The sequence below is a fragment of the Nelumbo lutea genome, chromosome 2 (genome assembly GCF_056320005.1).
Source record: "Nelumbo lutea isolate HS-2025 chromosome 2, American lotus-T2T, whole genome shotgun sequence".
In the NCBI taxonomy this organism is placed as follows: Eukaryota; Viridiplantae; Streptophyta; class Magnoliopsida; order Proteales; family Nelumbonaceae; genus Nelumbo; species Nelumbo lutea.
The window spans coordinates 58,683,210-58,709,735 of NC_142685.1; the positions used below are offsets into that span (position 1 = coordinate 58,683,210).

Genomic DNA, 26,526 nt, shown 5'->3' on the forward strand with positions numbered 1-26,526 from the left:
ATTTAAGTAGCCGATGGCAAACACAAAAATGTTCCAACACAAGATCTAGTATTCACTGGTCACCTCTAATATGCACTGCAGTCTCAGGAAAGTTCCTTATAAGAGAAACTCTAAAGAAGAGGTATGGGAATTCCATCAGCTAGCTGTTTATTCTGTCATCAAGAATTGGAGACAGCAGACCATCCTTCCCTACATCATTTGTTCAGTAAAAGTCTGTGGGAAGCTCAAAAGACCAAAAAATGATCTTTTACCATTTAGTATTGCATAGATGAGCACATAGAAAGACTGAAAAATTTGAAAATCAGGAAGCTTCAAATGAAGCCTTTGGTCTTTCTGCGCTGAAAATAGCCTTCCCAGACGTTTTTAACAGCCCAGTAGACCACAATGTGAACCAAACAATCTTGGTCTTTAAAGACAAGACCCAAAAGCTCAGTGCGTCTTCTTGTCTACTGGGCTGTTGAAAATCTACCTAGAAAGACTTGGCAAACAGCCCTGTAGTTTTTTGTTTTGTTTTGTTTTTTTTTTTTTTTTTTGATAATTAGCCCTGTAGTTTTTTGTTCCACCAAATATTACATTAGATGATCACCAGCTTGGTAATATGCATACAAAATTGATCTTCTTCCTAAGAGGACTGGGCAAGGTTAAGGTGATCTGCCTGCAAAGTTGCAAGAGATTTGCAGAAAGATACATGCTTTGCAACATACACTCGGAGGTTCATATATTAAATACTTTAGCTCCTAAATATGGCTCCTTTTAAGCAGCAAGAAATGAGTATTCAATGCTTAAGAAACAAAGCAAGAGAGATGGTTGAGGTAAAAAGGTAACCACACCCTACTCCCAAGATCTCCTTGATGAGATGTGTTGCCCAAATGGTTACTAGAAGTAGATCCAACACTTGTAGTGAAGATGATATCAGACCCATCTGACCTACTATCCATATCATTATAGTCTGTATTGAGATCTTCCGGCTGGGGATTTCTTTCTTTCCATTGTTCAGCCCTGAAATATAGTTATCCACAAAAATGAAAAGGCAAAGTATTAAAAATGGAGTCAGAGAATTCATAGGTATTGTAAATGCCAGCTTGGTAAGTATGGTAATTGCAGTATAAAGCTAAAAGCAAAAACCTGTCTCTTCTTGGTGCAAGGCACTGAATTTTGACCTGCAAATTTTACAGAAATGGAAAAAAAAATCCATGTTAGTGATGGATTAACAGCAAAATGCATGTTCAAGACAAAAGGACAACAAAAAAAGATGATCATAAAGTCGGCATGCATTGCCAAAAATGGAGGACGTGATAATTGATCTTCCATACATTTCATGATTTCACACCATGGTTACCATTCTTGGTATTAACAGTTCAACCATGTCTTCTAGTATGAGTTTGACAAGACTAACAAAAGCTCAATTGACAAAAAAGAAAAAGAAAAAATCATGGGGGTGGTCCTAGGCTTAAGTTTCAATCTTCTAAACATTTACTATTTTTAATAAAAATGGAATTACTTTTTATAGAAACTTTTAGAATTACTATCTAAAGCAGTTCCGGAATTACTATTTGTAATAAAATTGTGAGCTGCTACTTTATTTTCATTAAATTGGTTTTAGTAGGATTTTCTAAGTCCTATTTGAATGTCCTAAGGGTTACTTGCAGGCATGGTTCAAAGTATCAACACATATATTATCATATTGCATGACATGTATCAGTTTCCAAGGTTACCAATATATTAAATATTGAGAGTAAGGGCCGTTTGATGTCCTTAAACACTAATACCTATCCTATTAGAATTTGTGAATTATCAAACTGGCGAAATAAAGGATATTAGAAATAGTGACTTATTGACACACTTGATACTTGAAAATTGAGTATCGAGCGTGTCAATACTTAAACATGTTTATGGGTTTGCTTTAGTTTTGAAGCATTTTGCAAGTAATTATAGGTTAGTATTTTGGTCTAAATTGGAGTCTGTAAAGGGAGATTCAGCTCCTTATGTTTAGTCTACAAATGGGCAGTTTTAATTGGAATTTTAGAGTTGGATTAATAGAATTAGAGTTCATTTTGAAGTTACTTGTGAGTACCAGTTTGATCCTCTTTCTTTCTCTCTCTCTTTTTCTTCTGATGTTGCAATTTTTCTTCTCTATTAATATCTGAATATCTTCCTCTGATAATTCAGATCATTAATTCCTTCTTTACCAACCATGTTGACCTTCAATAAGACTTTTCTCCATTTAATCATTCATCATTCTCACCGGGGGGGGGGGGTGAGACATGCATATATGGGTGCTCAATAAAATAAATTTTAATCAAACAATAATTATTTTAACATGTTTATCCATACCATGCTTTATTGATGATTAAGCCATGTTTCCTTTAAAATACTTAAAGCTTGTCAAATTTTGGTTCTCTATAGATTCAGTCCTGTTTGTGGTAGGAACCTGCCTACTGCAGGTGTCCCTTCGAGGGAGACACAACCTCTTGAAGATTTTAAGAGAAGAGAGATTTTGAAGGAAATATGATATGCATTAATCCTCAGGCTAGGCCCTTTTTATAGATGGACCCGAAACGAAAAGAAACAAGGTAAAAGCGTAAAAGAAAAAAGCAAATCTCCCTAATCATTTGACTGTTACAAGGATCTGACTGAGGTCCTCTTGCCGAGGTCCCACTAACCTGACTAAGGTCCAGGTAGCAACCTGCATGACGTGGTGGTCAACTTGCCTACCCTACACCTCCGTTGACTTGATAGAGACCCAGCTGGCGACCTAACTCTATCGACCTGACAGAGACCCAGCTGCAACCTACCTCTATCGACCTGACAAAGACCCATCTACCGACCTACCTCCACCGACCTGATAGAGACCTAACTAGCGACCTACCTCCGTCGACCTAATAGAGACCCAACTGGTGACCTACCTACATTGACGACCGAACTAGGGACCTCGGCATTAGGGGTGACCTCCCCTGAGACCCTGCTAACCTGATTGGGACCCAGTTGGCGACCTGCTTGACATGGCGACTAGTTACTTCGAAGTGAAACTGCTATGCAGGAGAGAAGAAGAAAAGAAGAAAGAAGAGAGAAGAAAGATTTGAGAGCAAAAAGGTTGCTGGTGGAACTAGCTTTTTAGTATATATACTAGGGCGACAACAACTAAAAAATAAAAGAGGAGAATTACAATAGTACTCTACGGTACTACACTTAGAGAAATAACAGCTTTTAATACTCCCTCTCAAGTTGGGACATAGATGTCAATCATGCCCAACTTGTCACATAAATCATGACTCTGTGAGTGGTGTAGCCCGTTTGTAAAGATGTTTGCAAGTTGATCTTCAGAGCTAACATAAGGAGTACACACTTCCCCTGTGACGACCTTTTCTCTAATTAAGTGTTTGTCGACTTTGATGTGTTTAGTTCTATCATGTAGCATTAGATTAGCAGCAATGTTTATGTTTGCTTTGTTATTACATAATAGGGTCATAGGTCTGTCTACTAGAAAACCCAACTCACTCAACGAATTTTTTAGCCACATAATTTCAGCCACTCCATGAGCCATTTCCCAATATTCAGCTTCAGCACTAAATCTATCTACCACATTTTGCTTTTTGCTTCTCCAGGTAACTAAATTTCCTCATATAAAGGTACAGTAGCCACTAGTTGACTTTCTGTCATTCAGGGATCCTACCCAATATGCATCAGTGTACACTTCAACTTTCAAATGTCCATGCTTTTGAAACAACAAGCCTATACCTGGGAACTTCTTAAGATATCTGAGAACTCTTTTTGCTGCTTCAAGATGAGTGGTCTTAGGAGCATACATGAACTGGCTAAGAACACCCATTGCATAACCATGCTGGGACGAGTTATAGAAAGATATAACAATCTTCCTATAAGTCTCTGAAACTGTTTCACATCTTTGATAAGTTCACCTTGGTAGTCACCTAATTTGTGGTTAGGATCAATAGGGGAATCAGCTGGCTTCACTCCCAATTTTCATGTATCCTGGAGTAGATCTAAGACATACTTTCTTTGGAAATGAAGATACCCTTTTGTGAGCGGGCCACTTCAATTCCAAGGAAGTACCTTAGAGGACCTAGATTCTTTACTTCAAACTGGGTAGCAAGAAAAATTTTCAACTTTTGAATTTCATCCTTCCAATTGCCAGTGATAATTATATCATCAACATATACCATCAGTGTTGCAATTTTTCCTTCCTCTCTTTTCACAAACAATGTGTGATCAGATTGACACTGCTTATATCCTTTCTACTGAACCATTGCATGGAATCTGCTAAACCAGGCTCTCGGTGATTGTTTCAGCCCATATAATGATTTCTTTAACCTGCACACTTTCTGTTCATTACCTTGATCCCGAAAACCAGGGGTTGTACCATGTATACTTCCTTTTCAAGGTCACCATTCAGGAAGGCATTCTTGATGTCGAGCTGATGCAGATCCCAGTCAAGATTAGCAGCAAGGGAGAAAATGACTCTAATGGAGTTCATCTTGGCAACGGGTGCAAAAGTTTCTGCATAATCAACTCCATACACTTGTGTAAACCCCTTTGCCACTAAACGAGCTTTATACTTCTCCATCGTGCCATCAACCCTATGTTTAACTATGAAAACCCATTTACATCCAACTAGATCCTTTCCCTTAGGAAGATCTACTAGTTCCCATGTACCATTTTTATGTAGAGCATTAATTTCTTCCTTCATAGCATCTGTCCATTTAGGCACCGAAAGAGCTTCTTCCACATTCTTAGGGATAGGAACACTGTCAATTGAAGTGAGAAAGGCCCGAAAAGAGGGTGAAATGTTTTCATAGGAAACAAAGTGGGAAATGGGGTGTTTAGTGGTACAAGATCTAACACCTTTCCGATGAGAAATAAGAAGGTCAAGGTCATTAGCAACAGAAATATCAATAGCAATAGGGTTAAGAATCGATAGGAACCAAGATACCTGAATGGGTATGATCCGCCCCTGGAGAGTTTGATGGCATTGGTGGTACAACTTCTAGGTTCTCCACAATTCTTGAACATGGTTGGCCTTTGTGACGACGAAAGAAGACACGAAAGGGAGGAGGATTAAGAAGAGGATGGAGCTAAACCAACTTCTCCTCATTCTTATACTCCTCCTGAGGAGAAACGGGGAAAAAAAAGCTCTCTCAAAGAAAGAGACATCCATGGAAACATAAAACTTTCGAGAAACAGGACCAAAGCAACGGTATCCCTTTTGAGTGAAAGAATACTCCAAGAAGATGCAAGGAATAGCACAGGGGTCTAATTTTCCACGAGTGGGTGACAAATTTTGAACAAAACAACGACAACCAAACACACAAGGAGGAATAAAAAGAAGATGAGCCTTAGGAAAAAGAAGTTGATGTGGGGCTTTGCACTCTAACCAATGAGAGGGCATATGGTTGATGAGATAGGTAGCACAAAGGATAGCCTCAAGCCAAAAATGTTTCGGGACATTCATATTGATTAGTAAACCCCAGGCCACTTCAAGAAGGTGTCAGTTCTTTCTTTTAGCAACACCATTTTGTTGTGGTGTTCGGGCACAAGAGCTACGGTGAAGTGAACCACGTGAAGCAAAAAATTCCGTGAGATCACTACGAAAATATTCTTTGGCATTTCTTAATTGAAAGATTTGGATTTCAGTTTGAAATTGGGTGAAGATCATCCGCTGAAAATCTTGGATAATTTTTGGTACTTCATCCCTGGTTCACATGGGATATACCCATGTATATCTGGAATAATCATCGATAATGGTAATAAAATACTTATAGTCACTCTCAGATGGTAAAGTAACAAGGCCCCAAACATCAGAATGAACAATGTGGAAAGGAAATTCAGATTTATTATTCTTTCAAGAAAAATGAGTTTTATACTACTTACTCAATTGACAAGAAAATTTTGAAACTGACATTGACTTAAATAACTTTGGAAACACCACTTTTAAAGACTCAAAAGATGAATGACAAAGACAACAATGCCATAAATAGCCTGACTCTTACAATACAGACTCTTAGGCTTTGTGACTTGAAGACCAGCCTTATTCTCCAGCATGTAAAGCCCATCCACCATACATCCTCTACCAATCGTCTTCCCTGAGTCCAGATCTTGAATCACACAGTAAGAAGGTGTAAAGAACACTGACGTAGACCCCACTGATGTGGTCCCCACAGTGTTCGTATGGTAGCAATATTTTTGTTAGATATGACAGTGTTAGTTGGTAGTTATTTCATCTCTATTATTAGTTATTTCTTATTCTATTTTCCATGTAAGCAATAAGGGCAATTCAGCCCTTTTACAGTTATCCAATAGTTATATAAATACTAAGAGAGGGTTGGCAGAAATAATCACCTACTCTCTCTTTTCTGAAACTCTTTTCATGTACTTCTTTTATTCTTCTCCTCTTCTTCTCTTCAATTTTCCATCCTTTTTTCTTTTTAATTCAAGACTGATTGTAGTCTAGATTGACTACTTGGTACCAGAGCCGACCTAGGAGCTCTTATGCTAGTCTGATTAGGCCGACTGCATGAGAACCTCCTAGGTTTGGAAGTTTTTTCAACAAGGAAGGAGGATCGGCTGATTCTTGGAGGTTACTGGTAGTGTGCGACTGCTACTAAAGAGATTGTAGAAGTCTAGGAGAGTTCCAACAGTCAGGAAGAATCAGAAGAAGCTTCGGATCCTCACGATTAGGGTTTTGCATCAACCAGAAGGTGGCGGCCAGAGATTTTTTCATAAAGTAAGCTTTTTCTTGTGATTATGTTCAGAAAATATCATCTTGGTTTAGTCTGAGAGGTGCGGCTTCAGAATTTTTTGTGCTTTCTTTAGGGTTTTGAGAGAAAACCCTAAAATTCAGAACTGTTATTTGTTTCAGATCAGAATTTGAACTGGTTTCGTTCAGAATTCTGTTTTCTGTGTTCTTTGGAAGACCTAGCCCGGTTGTTATCAGTTGTTTGGGTGCTGTTTCTCCTATTAAAGTAATTAAAAAAGGGTTCTTTATTAATTCTTGATCAAGAACGGAGTTCAAGAGTCAAGGGGAAGGTGTTTTCGGGACTAGCAATTCTGGTAACATGTCTGAGAATATCTTTCAGATTACAACAGTTATGTTTGATGGATCAAACTACCTAGAATGGGCTCAATCGACCATGATGGCCATTGGGGGTAGGGGAAAACTGAGCTACTTGTTGGGAGATGTGAAAGAACCAACTAAGGAGGACCAAACCTATACCAAATGGGTCCAGGAGAACTATTTGGTTATGACATGGTTGTGCAACTCTATGCAGCCACATATCAGCCAAGACTATTTGTGGGCGAAAACAGCTAAGGAAATCTGGGATGTCATGAAAGAGACCTATTCCCAACCCCTTAATGTTGCTAGGGCTTATGAACTAAAATGTGAGGTTAACAACCTTAAGCAAGGAGAGAAACCAGTCTCGATTTACTTCTCTACACTGAAATCTTTGTGGCATGAAATTGACCACCTAGAAACACTTGAGTGGGAAAGCCAGAAGGATGCACATACTCATAGAAAGCAGGTTGAGACTAATAGGGTTTTTGAGTTCCTAGCTGATCTGAATCGTGAGTATGATATTGTGAGACAACAACTACTGACAAGAGACAGTGTGACCCTATCACAAGCCTACTCCTTAGTGCATAGTGAAGAGACTAAGAGAAAGGTTATGATGCAGCATCAGCCCTTCCCACCAGCCTTGGCAGTGGTCAAACCTAAGTCTGGGGGTGATATAGAGAGGGATGTAAAGAAGGAAGACAAGTGGGATCTAGTAATGTGAACATTACAAGAAACCCAACCATACTAAAAGACACCTGTTGGAAGTTGCACCCTCATTTAGTCCTAGCAAAACTCAAGAACAAAAGGGGTAATGCTAATATGGTTGTTAATACTGATTGTGCCTCCTCATCGGGCACAAAAGGCACACCCCTAGACACCCTAGCTACTGTCCGGGCTGCCCTGACTCAGTTGGAAAAGGAAATTGGCAATTCAGCTCAATCATCTCAACCACCATCAGCTCCCACATCAGCTTTTGCTCATTCAGGTACTCGGGCCTCAGCTTATCATGCTTCAGCTCCAGGTAACACTGAACATTATTAGGTAATTGATTCAGGTGCATCTAACCATATGACTGGCTTGCCATCACTGTTCACTACCTATCACTTATCTTCTAGCAGAGATAAGGTGTCCATTGCTGATAGTTCCCTTGTTCCCATTTCTGGCAAGAGAGACATCAAGTTGTCTAATGCCATATCCTTATCTTCACTTCTGCATGTTCCTAAGCTTAATACTAATTTGCTTTCAGTCAGTAGCATTACAAAACATCATAATTGTTCAGTAACCTTTTTCCCTGACCGATGTGTTTTTCAGGACTTGGAGACAAGGAAGGTGATTGGGACTGGCCGTGAGACGAATGGGATCTATCTGCTTAGAGAGAGTTCACAGTGGGAAGATAGTGAAGATAGGAAGTCTTTTGTTTCTCAGCCTGTTAGTCAGGTTATGCTTTGGCATAATCGGTTGGGTCATTTATCTTTTTGGTCTTTGAAGAGTTTGTTTCCTTATTTATTTGAGTCTGTTCAGATGTCCAATTTGAGATGTGAGAGTTGTGAGCTTGCAAAACATTGTAGAACATCTTATTCATTGAGTAATAAAAGAAGTAATAATCCTTTTGATATTGTGCATACCGATGTTTGGGGTCCTTATCACATCACTGCTATGGGGGGGTACAAATATTTCTTGTTATTTGTTGATGACTATACCCAATTTTCTTGGGTTTACCTTATGCATTCTCGAGATGAGGTTCCTACTTTGAACCGGATCTTTCATCAGATGATTTTAACCCAATTTGGGGTCAAAATGAAAATCTTCAGAACCAATAATGCGAAAGAATACTTTACCAACCAATTAGCCTCCTATTTGCTTGACCATGGAATTATCCACCAAAGTACTTGTCCTCATACACCACAGCAGAATGGGGTTGCTGAGAGGAAGAATAGGCACATATTGGAAGTGGCTAGAAGCATCATGTTTAACTCCAAAGTGCCTATTTGTTTATGGGGAGATGCTATTCTTACAGTAGTGTATCTCATTAACCGAGTTCCTTCAAGGGTTCTTGACATGAAGCCTCCATTTACCCTCCTATACTCTGATAAAGACTTGTTTACTGTTCCTCTTAAAACCTTTGGTTGTACTTGCCTTTTTTAGATTCTTGGACCTCATCGTTCTAAATTTGATCCTAAGGCCTCCAAATGTATTTTTCTCGGTTATGCACAAACTCAAAAGGGATATTGCTGCTATGAACCCACTTTTGGGAAAAGATTTGTCTCTATGGATGTTACTTTCTTCGAGGATGTACCTTATTATCCTAGGATTTCTCCTCAGGGGGAGAGTAGTGAGTGTGGGGTTAACTCATCAGAAGTTCCTTTACCTGTTTCATTGAGTGATGAGGGATGTAATGGGGAGGGGTGTCAGAGGTGCTGGGATTTGAGAGTCTATCACAGGCGATGAAGGCAGGTTGATTTCGGTCATCAGTAGTCCAAGCCAGCCCCAGTTCCTTCTGCGGATCCAGATCCAGGTACTACAGTTCCTTTATCAGATATGGGTTCCACTAAGATACCTTCCACTGTTGAGCCCTTACCTCCTTTGGATGACCTTGACCTCCCCATTGTAGTTCGTAAAGGCAAACGACATTGCACCACATCCACAACCCACTGCATTTCCCAATTCTTGTCTTATGATCACTTGTTCCCCTCTTACAGGTCCTTCCTCACATCTATTACTGATATTCCTATCCCCAGAACAATGCAGGAGGCCTTGTCAGTTCCTGAGTGGAAAGATGCAATGAAGGTTGAAATGGATGCTCTCTTGAGGAATAATACTTGGGAGCTAGTTGACCAGCCTAAAGGGAAGAAACCGGTTGGATGTAGATGGGTATTTACTATGAAACATAATGCTGATGGTTCCATTGAAAGGTATAAGGCTAGGTTGGATGCAAAGGGATTTACTCAGACTTATGGTATAGACTACATAGAGACTTTTGCTCCAGTAGCAAAGATGTCCACTATTAGAGTTTTATTGTCCCTTGCAGCCAGTTACTCTTGGCCCTTGTTCCAGATGGATGTCAAAAATGCCTTTCTCAATGGAGACCTGTAGGAAGAAGTCTACATGCAGTTTGCCGGTTGAATAAAGATTTGTATGGACTAAAACAGTCCCCTAGAGCTTGGTTTGATAGATTCAGACAAGCCCTTAAAAGGTTTGGCTATATACAGGCCCAGTCAGACCATGCATTGTTCATTAAGAGAGTGGACTCTTCCTTGACCTTGCTTGCTGTATACGTGGATGATATTGTAGTGACAGGGAATGATAATGGTGAGATTGAGCCTCTCAAACAACTCCATCAAGAATTTGAGGTGAAAGATCGGGGAGAGCTACGATACTTCTTGGGTATTGAGGTAGCTAGATCTAAACATGGGATTTTTGTTTCCCAAAGAAAGTATGTTCTAGATTTGTTGGAAGAAACTGGAAAGTTAGGTGTTAAGCCTACAGATACACCTATTGAACAGAATCACAAGATCAGTGCAGAGGGTGGAGAGCCACTTGAAGATAAAGCTATGTTCTAGCGGTTAGTTGGAAAACTCCTCTATCTTTGTCTCACACGACTAGACATCAATTATGCAGTCAGCGTTGTCAGCCAGTATATGCACTCTCCTAGGACTACTCACTTACTTGCAGTTGAGAGGATATTAGCATATTTGAAGAGGTGCCCAGGTAGAGGCATACTATTCAAGAATAATAATCACATGAAGATAGAGGTTTATACAGATGCTGATTGGACTGGGAGTATTGATGATAGAAGGTCTACTTCTGGATATTGTGCTTTTGTAGGAGGTAACCTGGTCTCTTGGAGAAGTAAGAAGCAAAGTGTTGTTTCTCGTTCTAGTGCAAAAGCTTAATACAGGTCCATGGCTAATGGTGTGGCTGAAATCCTATGGTTGAAATCACTATTTGAGGAGTTGGGAATTGCTTATGAGAAGCCCTTAATGATGTATTGTGATAATTAGGCTACTATTAATATAGCTCATAATCCGGTACAACATGACAAAACTAAGCATATTGAAGTAGACCGGCATTTTGTCAGAGAAAGGGTTTCATCTCAAGAAGTGTCTTCCGTATATCACCTCCAGCATGCAGCTTGTAAAACTTCTCACCAAAGCTGTTTTAAGGAAGAAGTTAGAGGCAGATCTATGCAAGTTGGGAATGACAAATATCTATTCCCAACTTGAGGGGGAGTGTAAATAACACTAATTTTGACCCCACTGATGTGGTCCCCACAGTATTCGTATTGCAGCAATATTTCTGTTAGATATGACAGTTTTAGTTGGTAGTTATTTCAGCTTTATTATTAGTTATTTCTTATTCTATTTGCCATGTAAGCAATAAGGGCAGTTTAGCCCTTTTATAGTTAGCCAATAGTTATATAAATACTAAGAGGGGGTTGGCAGAAATAATCACCTACTCTCTCTTTTCTGAAACTCTCTTCGTGTACTTCTTTTCTTCTTCTCTTCTCTTCTTCTTCTCTTCAATTTTTCATTCTTTTTTCTTTTTAATTCAAGATTGATTGTAGTCTAGATCGACTACTGAAGGGAAAAAGGTCACTGAGCTGTTTAAGAAATTAGTAATATTACTAACAGAGAATAAATTAATGGGAAATTCCGGGACATGTAAAACATCAGACAGGGTAAGGCCAAAGGGAAGAGAAATGGTTCCTTGACCAGCTATGGTAGTGTATGATCCATCAATTAGTCTCACCTTGTCTCTTTTAGAAAGGAAGTGATAGGTTTGAAAGTAAGAGGACATACCAGTCATGTGTTTAGACACTCCAGAATTAATGATCCAAGGAGTGTCAGGGGTATGAGATGCTACGTGGAAAGCTGTGGCAGAGTTACCTGATGTAAATGCAAATGAAGTTGAGGGAGGAGCATCCCTCTGACGAATTACTCTACCATAGAGCTCTAAATGGTCATGGAAGGAATTAATAATATCCTCCCTTGGGTCAGATTCAAAGGCGTGAGTCTGAGTCACAGTAGTAATGGGGGTTGATTCTTCTGAGAAGCCATATTTGCCAGTGTTCTTTCTTGTACCTTCTTGTCCTGACCTTTTATTCAGATCTGAACCTTGTTTCTTACTCAAATCTTGAGCCCATTTCAGCTTCCCATAAAGATCCCAGCATGTATCTCGGCTGTGTCGGGGTTTCTAGCAATGAATACACCACAGTTTGTCTTTGTCATCTGTCTTTTTTTGAGAGTCCCCCCTCTTAAAGGTATTTTCCCCACCTGTAATCACACTCACTTTTGCTGCCAATTCAACTGCAGCCCCTCTAGAATTGTTCATCAAATTCCTTCTACTTTCTTTTGATTGTACAAGAGCATAAACTTCCTGAACTGAGGGAAGATCCTTGCAACCTAGGATCTAAACTCTGATAGATTCATATGCGAGATTCAAGCCATGTAGGAAAGCAAACACTGTTAGTTGAGAAACAAGTTTCTTGTATAATTTTGCATCTTCATCACACTTTCAGTCCACACTTTGATAATGATCTAACTCCTTCCAGACAGAGGTCAAGTCTGAGTTGTACACAGAAAGGCACCTCTCCCCCTGTTTACAAGTGGATGATTTTGCATGTAACTGATAAATTTTTGCATAGTGATACAGCTCAGAATAGGTTGATTTTGCTTGTTCCCAAATTTCATTTGTCGTTTCAGCCCACATAAAATTCCTTCTTATTTGAGGTTGCATGAACACTAAAGCCAGGACATGACCATGCTATTTTCCTGGTTCCATTTGTCGTGTTCAGCACTCACAGAATTGGGTTCTTTGATTCTCCCATTTATATAACCTATCTTTCCCCTTGCAGTAATGTACAACTTGATCCCTCTTGACCATTTTAAATAATTTAAACCATCGAAAGGAATAATAACTGTAGGTGTACAATACTGTTATCAATCTTGATCACTAAGAAACTTCAGGTTCGAAAAGAAGAGAAAGTGAAGAAGAAAGAGGAGAAAGAGTAGTGAGAGAGCAGTAGAACACAGGCTTTGAAAGGAAGGACAGAATCTCAATGTTCTGCTGCCGCCACTTCAATTTAATATTTATATGTTATGCTAGTTACATGAAAGGACACATCTGCCCTTGGTGTTTACATCATAACACATAACAATATAAAACTGAAAAGTAAATAACTAGAACAACAGAATAACATATTGACCATCAGCTATGACTAGATACATTCTACCCAAAGGATAGAGTGGGACCACAGTTGTGGGGCCCACATCAATGTTCTCTACACTCCCCCTCAAGTTGGGAGTAAATGTTCATCATTCCCAACTTGGATAGATCCGCTTCTAGCTTCTTTTTTGATACGACTTTAGCGAGGATGTCTGCTAATTGCATACTGGATGTGATGTAAGGGAGGCATACTTCTTGAGATGAGACCCTCTCTCGTACAAAATGGCGGTCAACTTCAATGTGTTTGGTTCTATCATGCTGCACTGGATTATGTGCTATATTAATGGTTGCTTGATTATTACAATACAACATCATGGGCTTCTCATACTCAATACCCAAGTCCTCAAGTAGAGATCTTAGCCATAGGATTTCAGCCACTCCGTTGGCCATGGACCTGTATTCTGCTTCAGCACTAGATCGAGAGACAACACTTTGTTTCTTACTTCTCCAGGAGACAAGGTTTCCTCCCACAAGGGCACATTATCCTGAGGTAGACCTTCTATCATCAACACTCCCAGCCCAATCGGCATCCGTATAGACCTCCACCTTCATGTGGTTGTTGTTCTTGAACAGTATACCCCTACCCGAGCATCTCTTCAAGTAGGCTAAAATTCTTTCTGCCGCAAGAAGATGTGTGGTTCTAGGAAAATGCATGTACTGGCTGACAACACTAACAACATAAGTAATATTTGGCCGAGTGAGGCAGAGATAATAGGAGCTTTCCTACCAATCGCTGGAACATAACTTTGTCTTCAAGAAGCTCCCCACTCTCTGCACTAATCATGTGGTTCTGTTCAACTGGTGTATCTGCAGGCTTGACACCTAACTTTCCAGTTTCTGCCAACAGGTCTGGGACATATTTCCTCTGAGAGATAAAGATCCCCTGCTTGGATCTAGCAACCTCAATACCCAAAAAATACCGGAGTACACCAAGGTCTTTCACCTCAAATTCTTGATGAAGGAGCTGTTTAAGGGACTCGATCTCATGGCTATCATTCCCTGTGACCACAATATCATCAACATATATTGCCAGTAGTGTCAAGGAGGACTCCACCCTCTTGATGAATAGAGTATGATCTGACTGGGCCTGTACATAACCAAACTTCACAAGGGCTAGTCTGAATCTATCGAACCAAGCCCTAGGTGACTGTTTCAAACCATACAAAGCCTTGTTGAGCCGGCAGACCTTCTTACCTGTTTCTGCATCATAGAATCCAGGAGGCAAACGCATGTAAACCTCTTCCTGCAGATCTCCATTCAGAAAAGCATTTTTCACGTCCATTTGGTACAAAGGCCAAGTGTGACTTGCTGCAAGGGATAATAGGACTCGAATAGTGGTCATCTTGGCTACCGGGGCAAAGGTCTCCAAGTAATCTATGCCATAAGTCTATGTAAACCCTCTTGCAACTAACCGAGCTTTATACTTTTCAATGGATCCATTTGCATTATTTTTCACAGTAAATACCCATCTGCATCCAACTGGTTTCTTTCCTTTGGGCAGATCAACTACCTCCCAGGTGTTATTTTTCAACAGGGCATCCATCTCAACCTGCATTGCATATTTCCATTCCGGGACGGATAGGTCTTCTTGCACTGTTCTTGGAATAGGGACATTGGAAATGGAACTAAGGTAGGACCTGTAGGTAGGAGATAGGCAATCATAGGATAAAAAATGGGAAATACAGTGGGCTGTAGATGTGGTACAATGTCGTTTCCCTTTACGGACTGCAATCGGAAGGTCAAGATCATCTGTAGGAGGTGAAATGGCAACAACAGAGGAAGTCTCTATGGGCCCTGGGACTGTAACACCTGGACCTGGAGCTGCAGATGAGATTGGAGCTGGCCTGGACTGCTGATGATCGGGGTCAACCTGCCTACACCGCTTGTGATAGACCCTCAACTCCTGATCCCTCTGACCACCCTCACCATTGCAGCTCCCCCTCAACTCCTGTTCCCTCTGACCGCCCTCACCATTACAGCTCTCATCACCCAATGGAATAGGCAAAGGAACTACCCCACTCTCACTGCTCTCCCCCTGAAGACAAGGACTCAAACCCCTACTCTCACTACTCTCCCCCTGAGGAGAAACCCGAGGATAATAGGGTGTCTCCTCAAAGAAGGTGACATGCATGGAGACAAACTTCCTCCCTGAGACAGGATCATAGCAGAAATAACCCTTTTGAGTTTGTGCATAACCAAGGAAGATGCATTTGGAGGCTTTGGGTTCGAACTTGGAGTGATGGGGTCCGAGAAGCTGAACAAAGCAGGTACAACCGAATGTTTTAAGGGGAATAGAAAATAAGTCCTCACGTGGGTGTAGAAGGGAAAAATGATATCTCATATCAAGGACCCGGGAAGGAACCAGATTAATAAGATATACCACCGTGAGGATAGCATCACCCTAGAAGCGGATAGGAACATTGGAAATAAACATGAGACTTCTAGCCACTTCCAAGATGTGCCTATTCTTCCTTTCGGAAACTCCATTCTGCTGAGGTGTTTGAGGGCAAGAGCTCTGGTGGATAACCCCATGATGAAGAAGATAAGATGTCAATGGTTTAGCAAAGTATTCCTTTGCGTTATCAAATCTGAGAATTTTGATTTTGGCATCAAATTGGGTTAAGATCATTTGGTGAAAGTTTTGGGTCAGGGCAAGTACCTCATCTCGTGAACGCATGAGATAAACCCAAGAAAAACGGGTATGGTCATCAACAAATAACAAGAAATATCTGTACCCATCCATGGAAGGGATGTGATAAGGCCCCCAAACGTCAGTATGCAAAATATCAAAAAAATTATCACTCATTTTATTACTCAATAAATAAGGCTTTCTACAATGCTTAGCAAACTCACAACTTTCACACTGCAACTGAGACAACTCAATAGACTCAAATAAAGCTGGAAACAGACTCTTTAGAGACCGAAAGGACAAATGACCTAATCGGTTATGCCAAAGCATAACCGGACTCACACTCTGAGAAACAAAAGACATCTTCTCTACTGACTCTTCTTGACGGAACCTCTCCCTGGACAGATAGATCCCATTTGTCTCACGGCCAGTCCCAATCACCTTCTTCGTCTCCAAGTCCTGAAAAACACATCAGTCAGGGAAGAAGGTTACTGAGCAGTTCATATGCTTGGTAATACTACTGACTGAAAGAAGGTTAGTATCAAGCTTAGGAACATGTAAGACAGATGACAGGGAGATAGTATCTGATAACTTGATGTCACCCTTCCCAAAAATAGGAACCAAGGAGCCATCAGCAATGGATACTTTATCCCTACCAGAAGACAAATGGTAAGTGGTAAACAGTGAAGGCAAGCTAGTCATGTGATCGGATGCACCTGAATCTATTACCCAACAAGGTTCAGTAGTACCTGGAGCTGAGGCATGGTAGGCTGAAGCTCGATTACCTGAATGTGCGAAGACAGATGTGGCAAGGGCTGATGGTGACTGCGGTGGCTGAGCTGAATTTCCAACTTCCTTTTCTAACTGTATTAGGGCAGCCCGAACTGTAGCTAAGGTCTCTAAAGATGTTGCTTTTGTGCCAGATGAGGATGTTGAATCAGTGTTCACGGCCACATGAGTGGTGCCCTTGCTTCTCAACTTCGCAGGAACCAAGTGAGGATGCAGTTTCCAACATGTTTCTTTTGTATGTTTGGGCTTCTTACAATGTTCACATACCACATCCTTCTTGTCTTCCTTCCTCCTGTCCTCTGAATCATCCCCTGATTTGGGTTTGACCGCTACAAAGGCTGGTGTGGGGGGCTGAGGTTGCATCATAACTTTCCTTCTGGTCTCTTCACTGTGTACGAATGAGTATGCCTGAGAGAGAGTCACACTGTCTCTAGTCAAAATCTATTGCCGCACAATATCATACTCTGAATTTAGGCCTGCCAGAAACTCAAATACCCGGTTTGTCTCAACCTGCTTTCTATATATCTGTGCATCTTTGGGAATCTTCCACTCAAGAGTCTCTAAGTGATCAATCTCACGCCACAGGGACTGTAAGGTATAGAAATATACTGAAACCGGTCTCTCTCATTGTTTAGGATTTTTCACTTCACATTTCAATTCATATGCTCTGGCAACATTAAGGGGTTGGGAATAAGTTTCTTTCATAACATCCCATATCTCCTTAGTTGTCTTTGCCCACAAGTAATTTCGGCTAATATGAGGCTGCATAGAATTACATAGCCATGTCATAACCGAATAGTTTTCTTAGATCCACTTGGTATATGTGTCTCCCTTGGGGGGTTCTTTCATATCTTCCAAGAGGTACCCTAATTTACCTCTTCCCCCAATAGCCATCACGGTTGATTGGGCCCGTTCCAAATAGTTTGATCCATCAAACTTCACGATTGTAATCTGACCACCCATCTCAGAAACACTACCATAACTGATGTTCCCAAAGCTGCCTTCTGCCTGATTTTTAAACTCCATTTCTGTCAAGTCTCAAAACAGCACCATAACTGATGTTCCCAAATCACAATAAAAAAAACAGTATAGGCCTGATCTGTATTCACAGTGTATGTGCACAAAACTGGGATAACTCTGATCTGAAACCAACCAGCCAACACAACAGTAGCTATCCGTAGAGCTCTAACCCCTTAAGAGAGTTCGAAAACCCCAAAAGACTCTGAAAAACAGCTTAGAAGTAGGTCTGATATGCTTGGCAGAGTTAGGGCTTTAATCAGTCCTTAAAGTGAACAATTCAGTTGCACAATCCAATCAGTACCGTATAGATAGACTTGCAGTAGGGTTAATAAGAAACCCTAGAATCTGATCAATGCTAACAATAAACTTGAGGACAGCTCTAGGTAGATCGCAAGGTTCAGTCTAACATTAGGGCTTGCCGCAAGATCACTTTCAAACCCTAGAGCAGAGAGAAACAAAGTTGAGACAGTTCAGCCCAACAGTAGGGTTTGCTGTAAAACCCTAGTGAATCGAAGAGAGAAAACCCTAGAATGGTTCGGCCTCCCTCTCCAGATAGGTCCAACCTATCTTCTCTGATAGAACTTCTCTTGGAAAATAAATAACTTACAAGGAAAAAATGTTCGCTGCCTTCTAAGGTTACCCGAACCCTAGTCTTCTCTGATCCTTCCTGACCACCAACACTCTGCAACCCTAACAAGCTTCCAATAGCTGCTAACACTTCTGGCGATCTCCAAGAATTAGTCTGTGAACTCCTCCTTTTCAGCTTCCAGTCCTAGGAGATTCTCATGTGGTCGGCTGGTATTAGACTCAGATGAGAAACCCTAACTTGGCTCTGATACCGTGTAGGTATTCAAGACTGCTATCAATCTTGATCACTAAGAAACTTCAGGTTCAAAAAGAAGAGAAAGTGAAGAAGAAAGAGGAGAAAGAGTAGTGAGAGAGCAGTAGAACACATGCTTTGAAAGGAATGACAGAATCTCAATGTTTTGCCGCCGCCACTTCAATTTAATATTTATATGTTATGCTAGTTACATGAAAGGACACATCTGCCCTTGGTGTTTACATCATAACACATAACAATATACAACTGAAAAGTAAATAACAACTAGAATAACAGAATAGCAGATTGACCATCAGCTATGACTAGACACATTCTACCCTACGGACATAGTGGGACCATAGCTATGGGGCCCACATCAGTGTTCTCTACAACAACCATGGGAAAGGATAGGTCCACACCCCCACTCATTCCATTCTGCATTGAGGAAACACCAGACGTAGCAGAATCTTCACCGCTCATGGTTACTGTTGAGTTGGGCCTAGTTTTTATTCTTATTTTAAGTTATTTAGTTAGGAAGTTGTTGGGCTTTAGGCCCATTAGTTTATGTTTTTAAGTTGTGACTGTTCAGCTACATTAGTAGCTGCCCTACTCAGGGCATCCTTGTAATATCTCATCCTTTAAGTTAAGTATAAATTTAATGAGGGGTTGGCAGCTAGGGTTAATCTAAGAATCCTGGTTGACTTCCTACTCTTTCCTCCTCTTTTCTTCTCTATTGCTGAAATCTTTATCTTCCTCCTCTTTCTTTTCACAAGAACTTCGACTAAATTTGCAATTAGTGATTTCTACTTGGTATCAGAGCAGGTCGAAGGTTCCTTGAGTTGTTTTCTCATGCAGCCCTAGATCGGCCAAAGGTACCTGATCAAAGTTCTTAGGTAAGCCCAGTTTTTGGATTTTTTGGTGGATCTGTGTGTCCAGTAGCTGGTCTAGGATTTCTCATCAAAATCAGGAAAAACTGGATAAGGGGGAAGAGTCATATTTTTGTTGGACTCTTCAATTTTGACCTAGGAAGTGGCGCCCTAATTTTTTAGGGTTCCTTGGAGTTTTCTATAAGGGACGATTCAAGTCCTGCTTGACTTGGAGGCTTCTAGAGAGAGCGGCTGCCTCTTCTCTCTCTTCTCTTGTCCCACAAAAAAGGAATCTTTTGTGAAAGACAGTCTAAGACATTGGAAATGTGTTGGTTCCAGAAGTATTTCGTTTGATCTTGTTGCATATTTCAGTTATTTTCTTTACATTTTTTTAGAAGCATGGAGGGTTATAGAGTTGAAAATAAGCCCAACAGTGAAATGGGACCAGTGGGAGGAGGTGTTAGAGACCTTTTCGGGGCTGGGACCATTACTACAGTTATGTTGGATGGTGCAAATTACTTAGAATGGTCACAATCTGCAAAGATGGCCATTGCTGCTCGTGGGAAATTAGGGTATATCACTAGTGAAGAAGTGAAACCCGAAACTAGCAACTCCCAGTGGGTACAAGAGAATTATATGGTGATGACTTGGTTGTGTAATTCCATGTTGCCCCATATAAGTAAAATTTTTTTATGGGCAAATACAGCTAAGGAAATATGGGATGGGGTTGTAGAAACCTATTCACAGAGGGAGAATGTTGCTAGAGCTTATTAGTTGAGAAATTAGATTATTTCTACAAGGTAGGGAGATAGACCTGTTGCAGCTTATTTTTCAGCCCTTAAAACCCTGTGGTAGGAGATTAACCATTTAGAGACATTTGCTTGGGAAACCACTAAGGATGCAACTACCTATCAGAAACATCTAGAGAAGTATAGGGTGTTTGAGTTTCTTGCTGGCCTTAATCCTAAGTATGATATTGCAAGACAACATCTTCTTTCAAGGGATAGTGTTACCCTCTCCCAGGCATATGCCTTTGTGTCAGGGGAGGAGTGCAGGAGAGCTGTGATGATGAAAAATCCTGTTTTTGATCAGTCTTCCATGGTAAGTACTGTGAAACCTAAACAAGGTGGAGATCGGGGCGGCAGTGAAATCAATAAGGAAGATAAAAGAGATTTGATTTGTGACTATTGTAAGAAGCATAAACACACAAGAGATACTTACTGGAAGCTTCACCCACATCTTGTACCAAATAGACTGAAAAGTAAGAAGGGAAATGCACACATGGTAGTTACTGGTGACATTCCGACCCCTCCTACTACAGCTGCTCTGGAGTCTATTGCAGCTGCTGTAGTAAGGGCCAAACTTGAGAGGTATGGGCAACTTCTGAACCAGCGGGATACAACCAGTTCCAGTTTAGCAGCAAGCGGACAGCAAGGTACAGGTGGAGTCCACTCTACTTCCTTTGCTCACACAGGTAGTTCACACGTCACTGCAAATTATGTTTCTACTTCAGGTAAGGAGGGACCTCCTTGGATTATAGATTCTAGAGCCTCAGAGCACATGACCCATAGCTCTACTATTTTTTCTTCTCATCAGCTCTGTTCTGGCAAAGATAGGGTCTCCACAGCTGACGGATCCCATGTTCCTATTGTTGGGAAGGGATCTGTCAAGATTAGTGATTCTATTTCTCTACCCTCTGTCCTTCATGTTCCCAGATTAAGCACTAATTTGTTATTTGTTAGTAGTTTGATTAAGAACCTGAACTGATCAGTAATTTTTTCTCCTGGTCATTGTATTTTGTAGGATCTGGATTCAAAGAGGACGATTGGGAGTTGTCGTGAAGTGAATGGGATCTACCTCCTGATGTACTTCCTCCTCATCAGAGTCATCATGTTAGCAGGGACAGTGAGTCAGGGTCTGTGGGTCAAATTATGCTTTGGCATAATCGTTTGGGCCATTTACCTTTTTCTTCTTTAAGTCTTTTGTTTCCAAAACTTTTTGAGTCTGTTAGTTTGTCAAGTCTAGAGTGTTAAGGTTGTCAACTTGGAAAGCATTGTAGACATTCATTTAAACCTAGTAATAAAAGGTGTTCTTCTTCTTTTGATGTTATTCATTCGGATGTGTGGGGACCTTACCATGTTCCTTCTATGGAATGTGTGGGGACCTTGCCTCATATCTGTTAGAATATGGTGTTGTCCATTAGAGCAGTTGTCCCTACAGCCCACGACAGAATGGTGTTGCAGAAAGGAAGAACATACACATTGTTGAGATTGCAAGAAGCATGATGATCACACTTACAGTTCCAGTTCGGTTTTGAGGTGATGCAGTTCTCACAGCAGTATATCTGATTAACAGGGTGCCCTCTCGTATACTTGGATTCAACACCCCATTCAGTCTCCTTTTTCTTGAGGGGGAGATGTTTCATATTCCTCTCAGGGTGTTTGGGTGTGTCTGCTTTGCACATATCCTTCGTCCTCACCGCTCGAAGCTTGATCCCAAGGCAAAGAAGTGTGTCTTCCTTGGATATGTAGAAAATCAAAAAGGGTACTGCTACTATGGTCCAATCTCTGGGAGCCGGTGTACTACCATGGATGTCACCTTTTTTGAATCCACGTACTTCTCAAAGAATCCTTCTCAAGGGGAGTGTTTTGGGGAAGTGAGTCAGCAATCTATTACTCTCCCAGTTCCAGTCCCTATGTCTACTCCTGTGCTTGACCATCCTGTGTCACCTACCTTACCACCTCCTTTGCGTCCTGCTTCTCAGCATTACTTACGACAGAGACTTCACAAGGAGGTTGATTCCACTACAGTAGAACTCACATCACTTCCTATCGATTCCTTGGAGACTCCAAATTCGGCTGACATGGATTCAGGTATTCCTCTTGGTCCCGCTACTGTTTCAGTTCTCATTGATTCTACTAACCCTATTACAGATAACCTTGATCTTCCTATTGCTCTCAGAAAAGGGAAGAGAAAGTGTACTGCTCATTGTATTTCACAGTACTTATCCTACAGTGGACTTTCTCCTCCCTACTGTGTTTTTCTTTCCTCTCTTGACTCGGTGTCTATACCCAATGGTGTTATTGAGGCTCTCTCCAAACCTGAGTGGAAGACAACTGTGCAGGAAGAGATGACAGCTTTGATTAAGAATCAGACATGAGACATTGTGGATTTACCAGAAGGCAAGGAGACAGTTGGATGTAGATGGGTTTACACAGTAAAATATAAGGCAGATAGAAGTATAGAAATGTACAAGGCAAGACTTGTTGCAAAAGGGTACACACAGACCTATGGCATTGATTACTTAGAGACCTTTGCACCAGTTGCAAAGATGACCTCTAATCGGATATTTCTTTCTCTTGCTGCCTCATACTCTTAGCCCTTGTTTCAACTTGATGTGAAGAATGCTTTCCTAAATGGGGATCTGCAAGAGGAGGTGTATATGGATCTTCCTACTGGCTTTTATAGTGATACTGAAAAGGGAAAGGTACGCAGGCTTAAGAAGTCACTTTATGGCTTGAAACAATCTCCCAAAGCATGGTTTGACAGATTCAAAAAGGCCTTGATTGCTTTTGGCTACACTCAGACTCAATCCGATCGTACCTTGTTTGTAAAGCGAAGGGGATCTTTGGTGTCAATCCTAATTGTTTATGTGGATGATATTGTGTCACGGGGAATGATCTAAGTGAGATTGATTGTCTGAAAAGGAATCTACATAAAGAATTTGAAATTAAGGATCTTGGAGAACCGAGACTTCTTAGGCATTGAAGTTGCAAGATCAAAACATGGAATTTTTATCTCTCAAAGGAAGTATGTCTTGGATCTTCTTCAAGAGACAGGGAAGCTTGGAACGAAGGCAATCAGTACCCCTATTGATCAGAACCATAAAATCAATGCATCAGAAGGTGAACTAGTAAAGGACATTAGGAGATATCAGAGACGTGGGTCGGCTGCTATACTTGTGTATGACACGACTAGACATTTCCTATGCAGTAAGCGTGGTAAGTCAATACATGCAAGGTCCACAAGTCCAACATTGGGAGGCTGTTGACAGGATTCTTGCTTATCTGAAGGGACACCCGGGCAGAGGCATATTGTTTACTGATCATGGACAATTGAAACTAGAGGCTTATACAGATACAGATTGGGCAGGATGCCTTGATAACAGGAAATCAACTTCTGGAGTGTGCACCCTTGTTGGGGATAACCTTGTCTCGTGGAAGAGTAAGAAACAAACAGTGGTGGCAAGATCAAGTGCTGAAGCCGAATACAGGGCCATGGCACATGGAGTTTCAGAACTTCTCTGGATCCGTTCCCTATTAGAAGAAATTGGTGTACAGGCAGAAGAACCTATGATGTTATACTGTGATAACCAGGCAACAATTAACATTGCCCATAACCCAGTCCAGTATGACTGAACTAAGCACATTGAAGTGGATGGCATTTTATCAGAGAAAGAGTAACTTCTGGAGAAGTTTGTCTTCCATACATTGCTTCTGATTTGCAGCTCATTGATGTTCTCACAAAAGGTGTTGCAAAGAACAAGCTGGAGCATGATCTACGCAAGTTGGGAATGTGTGACATTTACTCCCAACTTGAGGGGGAGTGTTGAGTTGGGCCTAGTTGTTTTTATTCTTATTTTAAGTTATTTAGTTAGGAAGTTGTTGGGCTTTAGGCCCATTATTTTATGTTTTTAAGTTGTGACTGTTCAGCTACATTAGTAGCCGCCCTACTAAGGGCATCCTTGTAATATCTCATCCTTTAAGTTAAGTATAAATATAATGAGGGGTTGGTAGTAGGGTTAATTTAAGAATCCTGGTTAACTTCCTACTCTTCCTCCTCTTTTCTTCTCTATTGCTGAAATCTTTATCTTCCTCCTCTTTCTTTTCACAAGAACTTTGACTAAATCTGCAATTAGTGATTTCTATTGTTATAGATTCAAAATACTTTTAAAGTGGGCACAAAACCTTAAAAAAAGGCTAACACCAAGGGAGAAAGGAAGCCCTTTTTTCTTCAGAAACATAACCCCTTTTGATACCACCAGGTGCTGTTACCCCTTTTTTTTTATAAACACAGGTGCAGTTACAGCACTAACAGGCCCTTCTTTGATAAACACAGGTGCTGTTACAGGACGTACAGGTCATTCCTTGACCTATACATCAAACATAGATGCTGTTATAGCAAGTACAGGTCACTCTGACCTTCAGGTTCAGCATAAAAGCTGTTATCGCAGCACACAAAAGGTCTTCACCGACCTACAGATTTTACAGCAGTCAGTTGACCCCACAAATAAGGAAAGACAGAGGTGCTGGTCACCTCACATCCAACCAGCAGACCTAGTACAGGTTCTGCCCTGGCACACGACCAGAAAAAAAGAGGGAAGGAGAGAGATTGCTTCAGGCGTGAGAAGAAGACTTGATCTTCAATCACTCAAACAGTAGATGATTGCGGCAGATATGGAAGTCTGGAGTGTAGGGAACAATTCACTCAATCTCTCCTTTTTAGATCTGATAGTCCCACTCTGATACCATATTATGCAGGAGAGAAGAAGAGAGGAAGAAAGAAGAAAGATTTGAGAGCAAAAATGTTGCTGGCAGCGCCAGCTTTTTAGTATATATACTAGGGCGACAACAACTAAAAAATAAAATAGGAGAATTACAATAGTACCCCTGAGGTACTATACTTAGAGAAATAACAGCTTTTAACAGAAACATTGTGCCCGACTCCTATGGGATCACGTCACTCAACCGTTCGACCCATCTCCCGCACCTCCCACTTCGGAGTTAATCTACGCGGATTCCTTTTCCAACTGAGAAACTGCTCCTGAGCATGGCAGACAACTTCCTGAGGATCTTGGACGTGCTATGGCCGCGTCCTCCCGGAGATCTCGGACGCGTTACGGTCATAACTACTTGTGCCTATATAAAGGCGTCTCCTTCAATCAGGAGAGGTATGCGCGATTTAGCTCTCACAGCTCTCTAGCTCTCTCAAAACTCTTCGCTGACTTAAGCATCGGAGTGTTAACCCCGGGTAAAGCAACCTGGACACACTGATCTCTTTCTTTGCAACTTAGCTAGGCGACCTATTGAGTTCGACATCCGAGTTGTCTGCCAGCAGGGAGCACCAGATCGCGCACCATCAGTCTTCAAACCAGGTAGGACCAAACCGGACACATATGGCATCCGTGAACTCTTTCCAGGTTGCTTGAGGGTAAGAATGGTGGAACCTGTTGAAATAATTTAGTTATTTGTGTTAGGGTCTGTTTGGCTAGTTAAAGCATTTTTTTTTATTTTTTGTTATTTTTGTTATTGTACTCACTTACAGCAGGGGCACAAGGGTCTTTTCCCTTCTTATTTCTGCCGCCCTATATAATATAATAGAAGCTGTCGCCGCCAGTACTGTTCTATCGCTCCAAACCTTTTCTTCTTCCTTTCTTCCTTCTCCTTTTCTCTCTTCTTCCCTTTTCTTCTCTACTTCCTCATATTTCAATGGGATTTATTGCCAAGAGAACCATTGGAAGCACATCATGGCTTCTCCTTCTAGGTGGATAGAGGCAATTGAAATCTTTTGGTGACCGGCTATGCCATAATATTCAAAATACAGTTCGGCCTTGTAAATCCAAGGGATCGGTTCATCACCTAAGGAGGGAAGTTGATTTTGGCCAATCGTCCGATGGTGAGCTCCAGTCGTTGCTCTCCTTCTTGGCTGGATCCCTCTTACCTGGAGTCCTTGCTGGTGGAAGAGGAAAGCTTCTCACAATGTGTGACCATGGCTGCAAGCGTCTCCCTCATTTCTCCGGTGAGTCTTTGCAAACTAGTCCCCAATCTTTCGAGCCAGTCTTCCATGGCTTTCGATCTTGTATTCGGCATTGTTGCTTGGCCTGAGGAATAACCAGGCTCTGATACCAAATGGTAGGAATCTACCTACTGCAGGTGTCCCTTTGAGGGAGACACAACCTCCTGAAGATTTTAAGAGAAGAAGAAAAGAGATTTTGAAGGTAATATGATATGCATTAATCCCTAGGCTAGGCCCTTTTTATAGATGGACCCGAAACGAAAAGAAACAAGGTAAAAGCGTAAAAGGAAAATGCAAATCTCCCTAACCATTC

At 41.1% G+C, this 26,526-nt stretch overlaps 1 protein-coding gene across 1 annotated transcript in view; it reads right to left on the reverse strand.

Moving 5' to 3' along the window:
* LOC148870977 (uncharacterized) overlaps positions 1-26,526 on the reverse strand; it is a 38,429-nt gene that overhangs the window by 7,327 nt on the left and 4,576 nt on the right. The window contains exons 4-5 of the mRNA XM_088971057.1: positions 1,126-1,160; positions 831-999 (exon numbers count right to left, since the gene is read on the reverse strand). Of these exons, the coding sequence (XP_088827183.1) occupies positions 831-999; positions 1,126-1,160 (204 nt within the window). The remainder of the gene's footprint in view (positions 1-830; positions 1,000-1,125; positions 1,161-26,526) is intronic.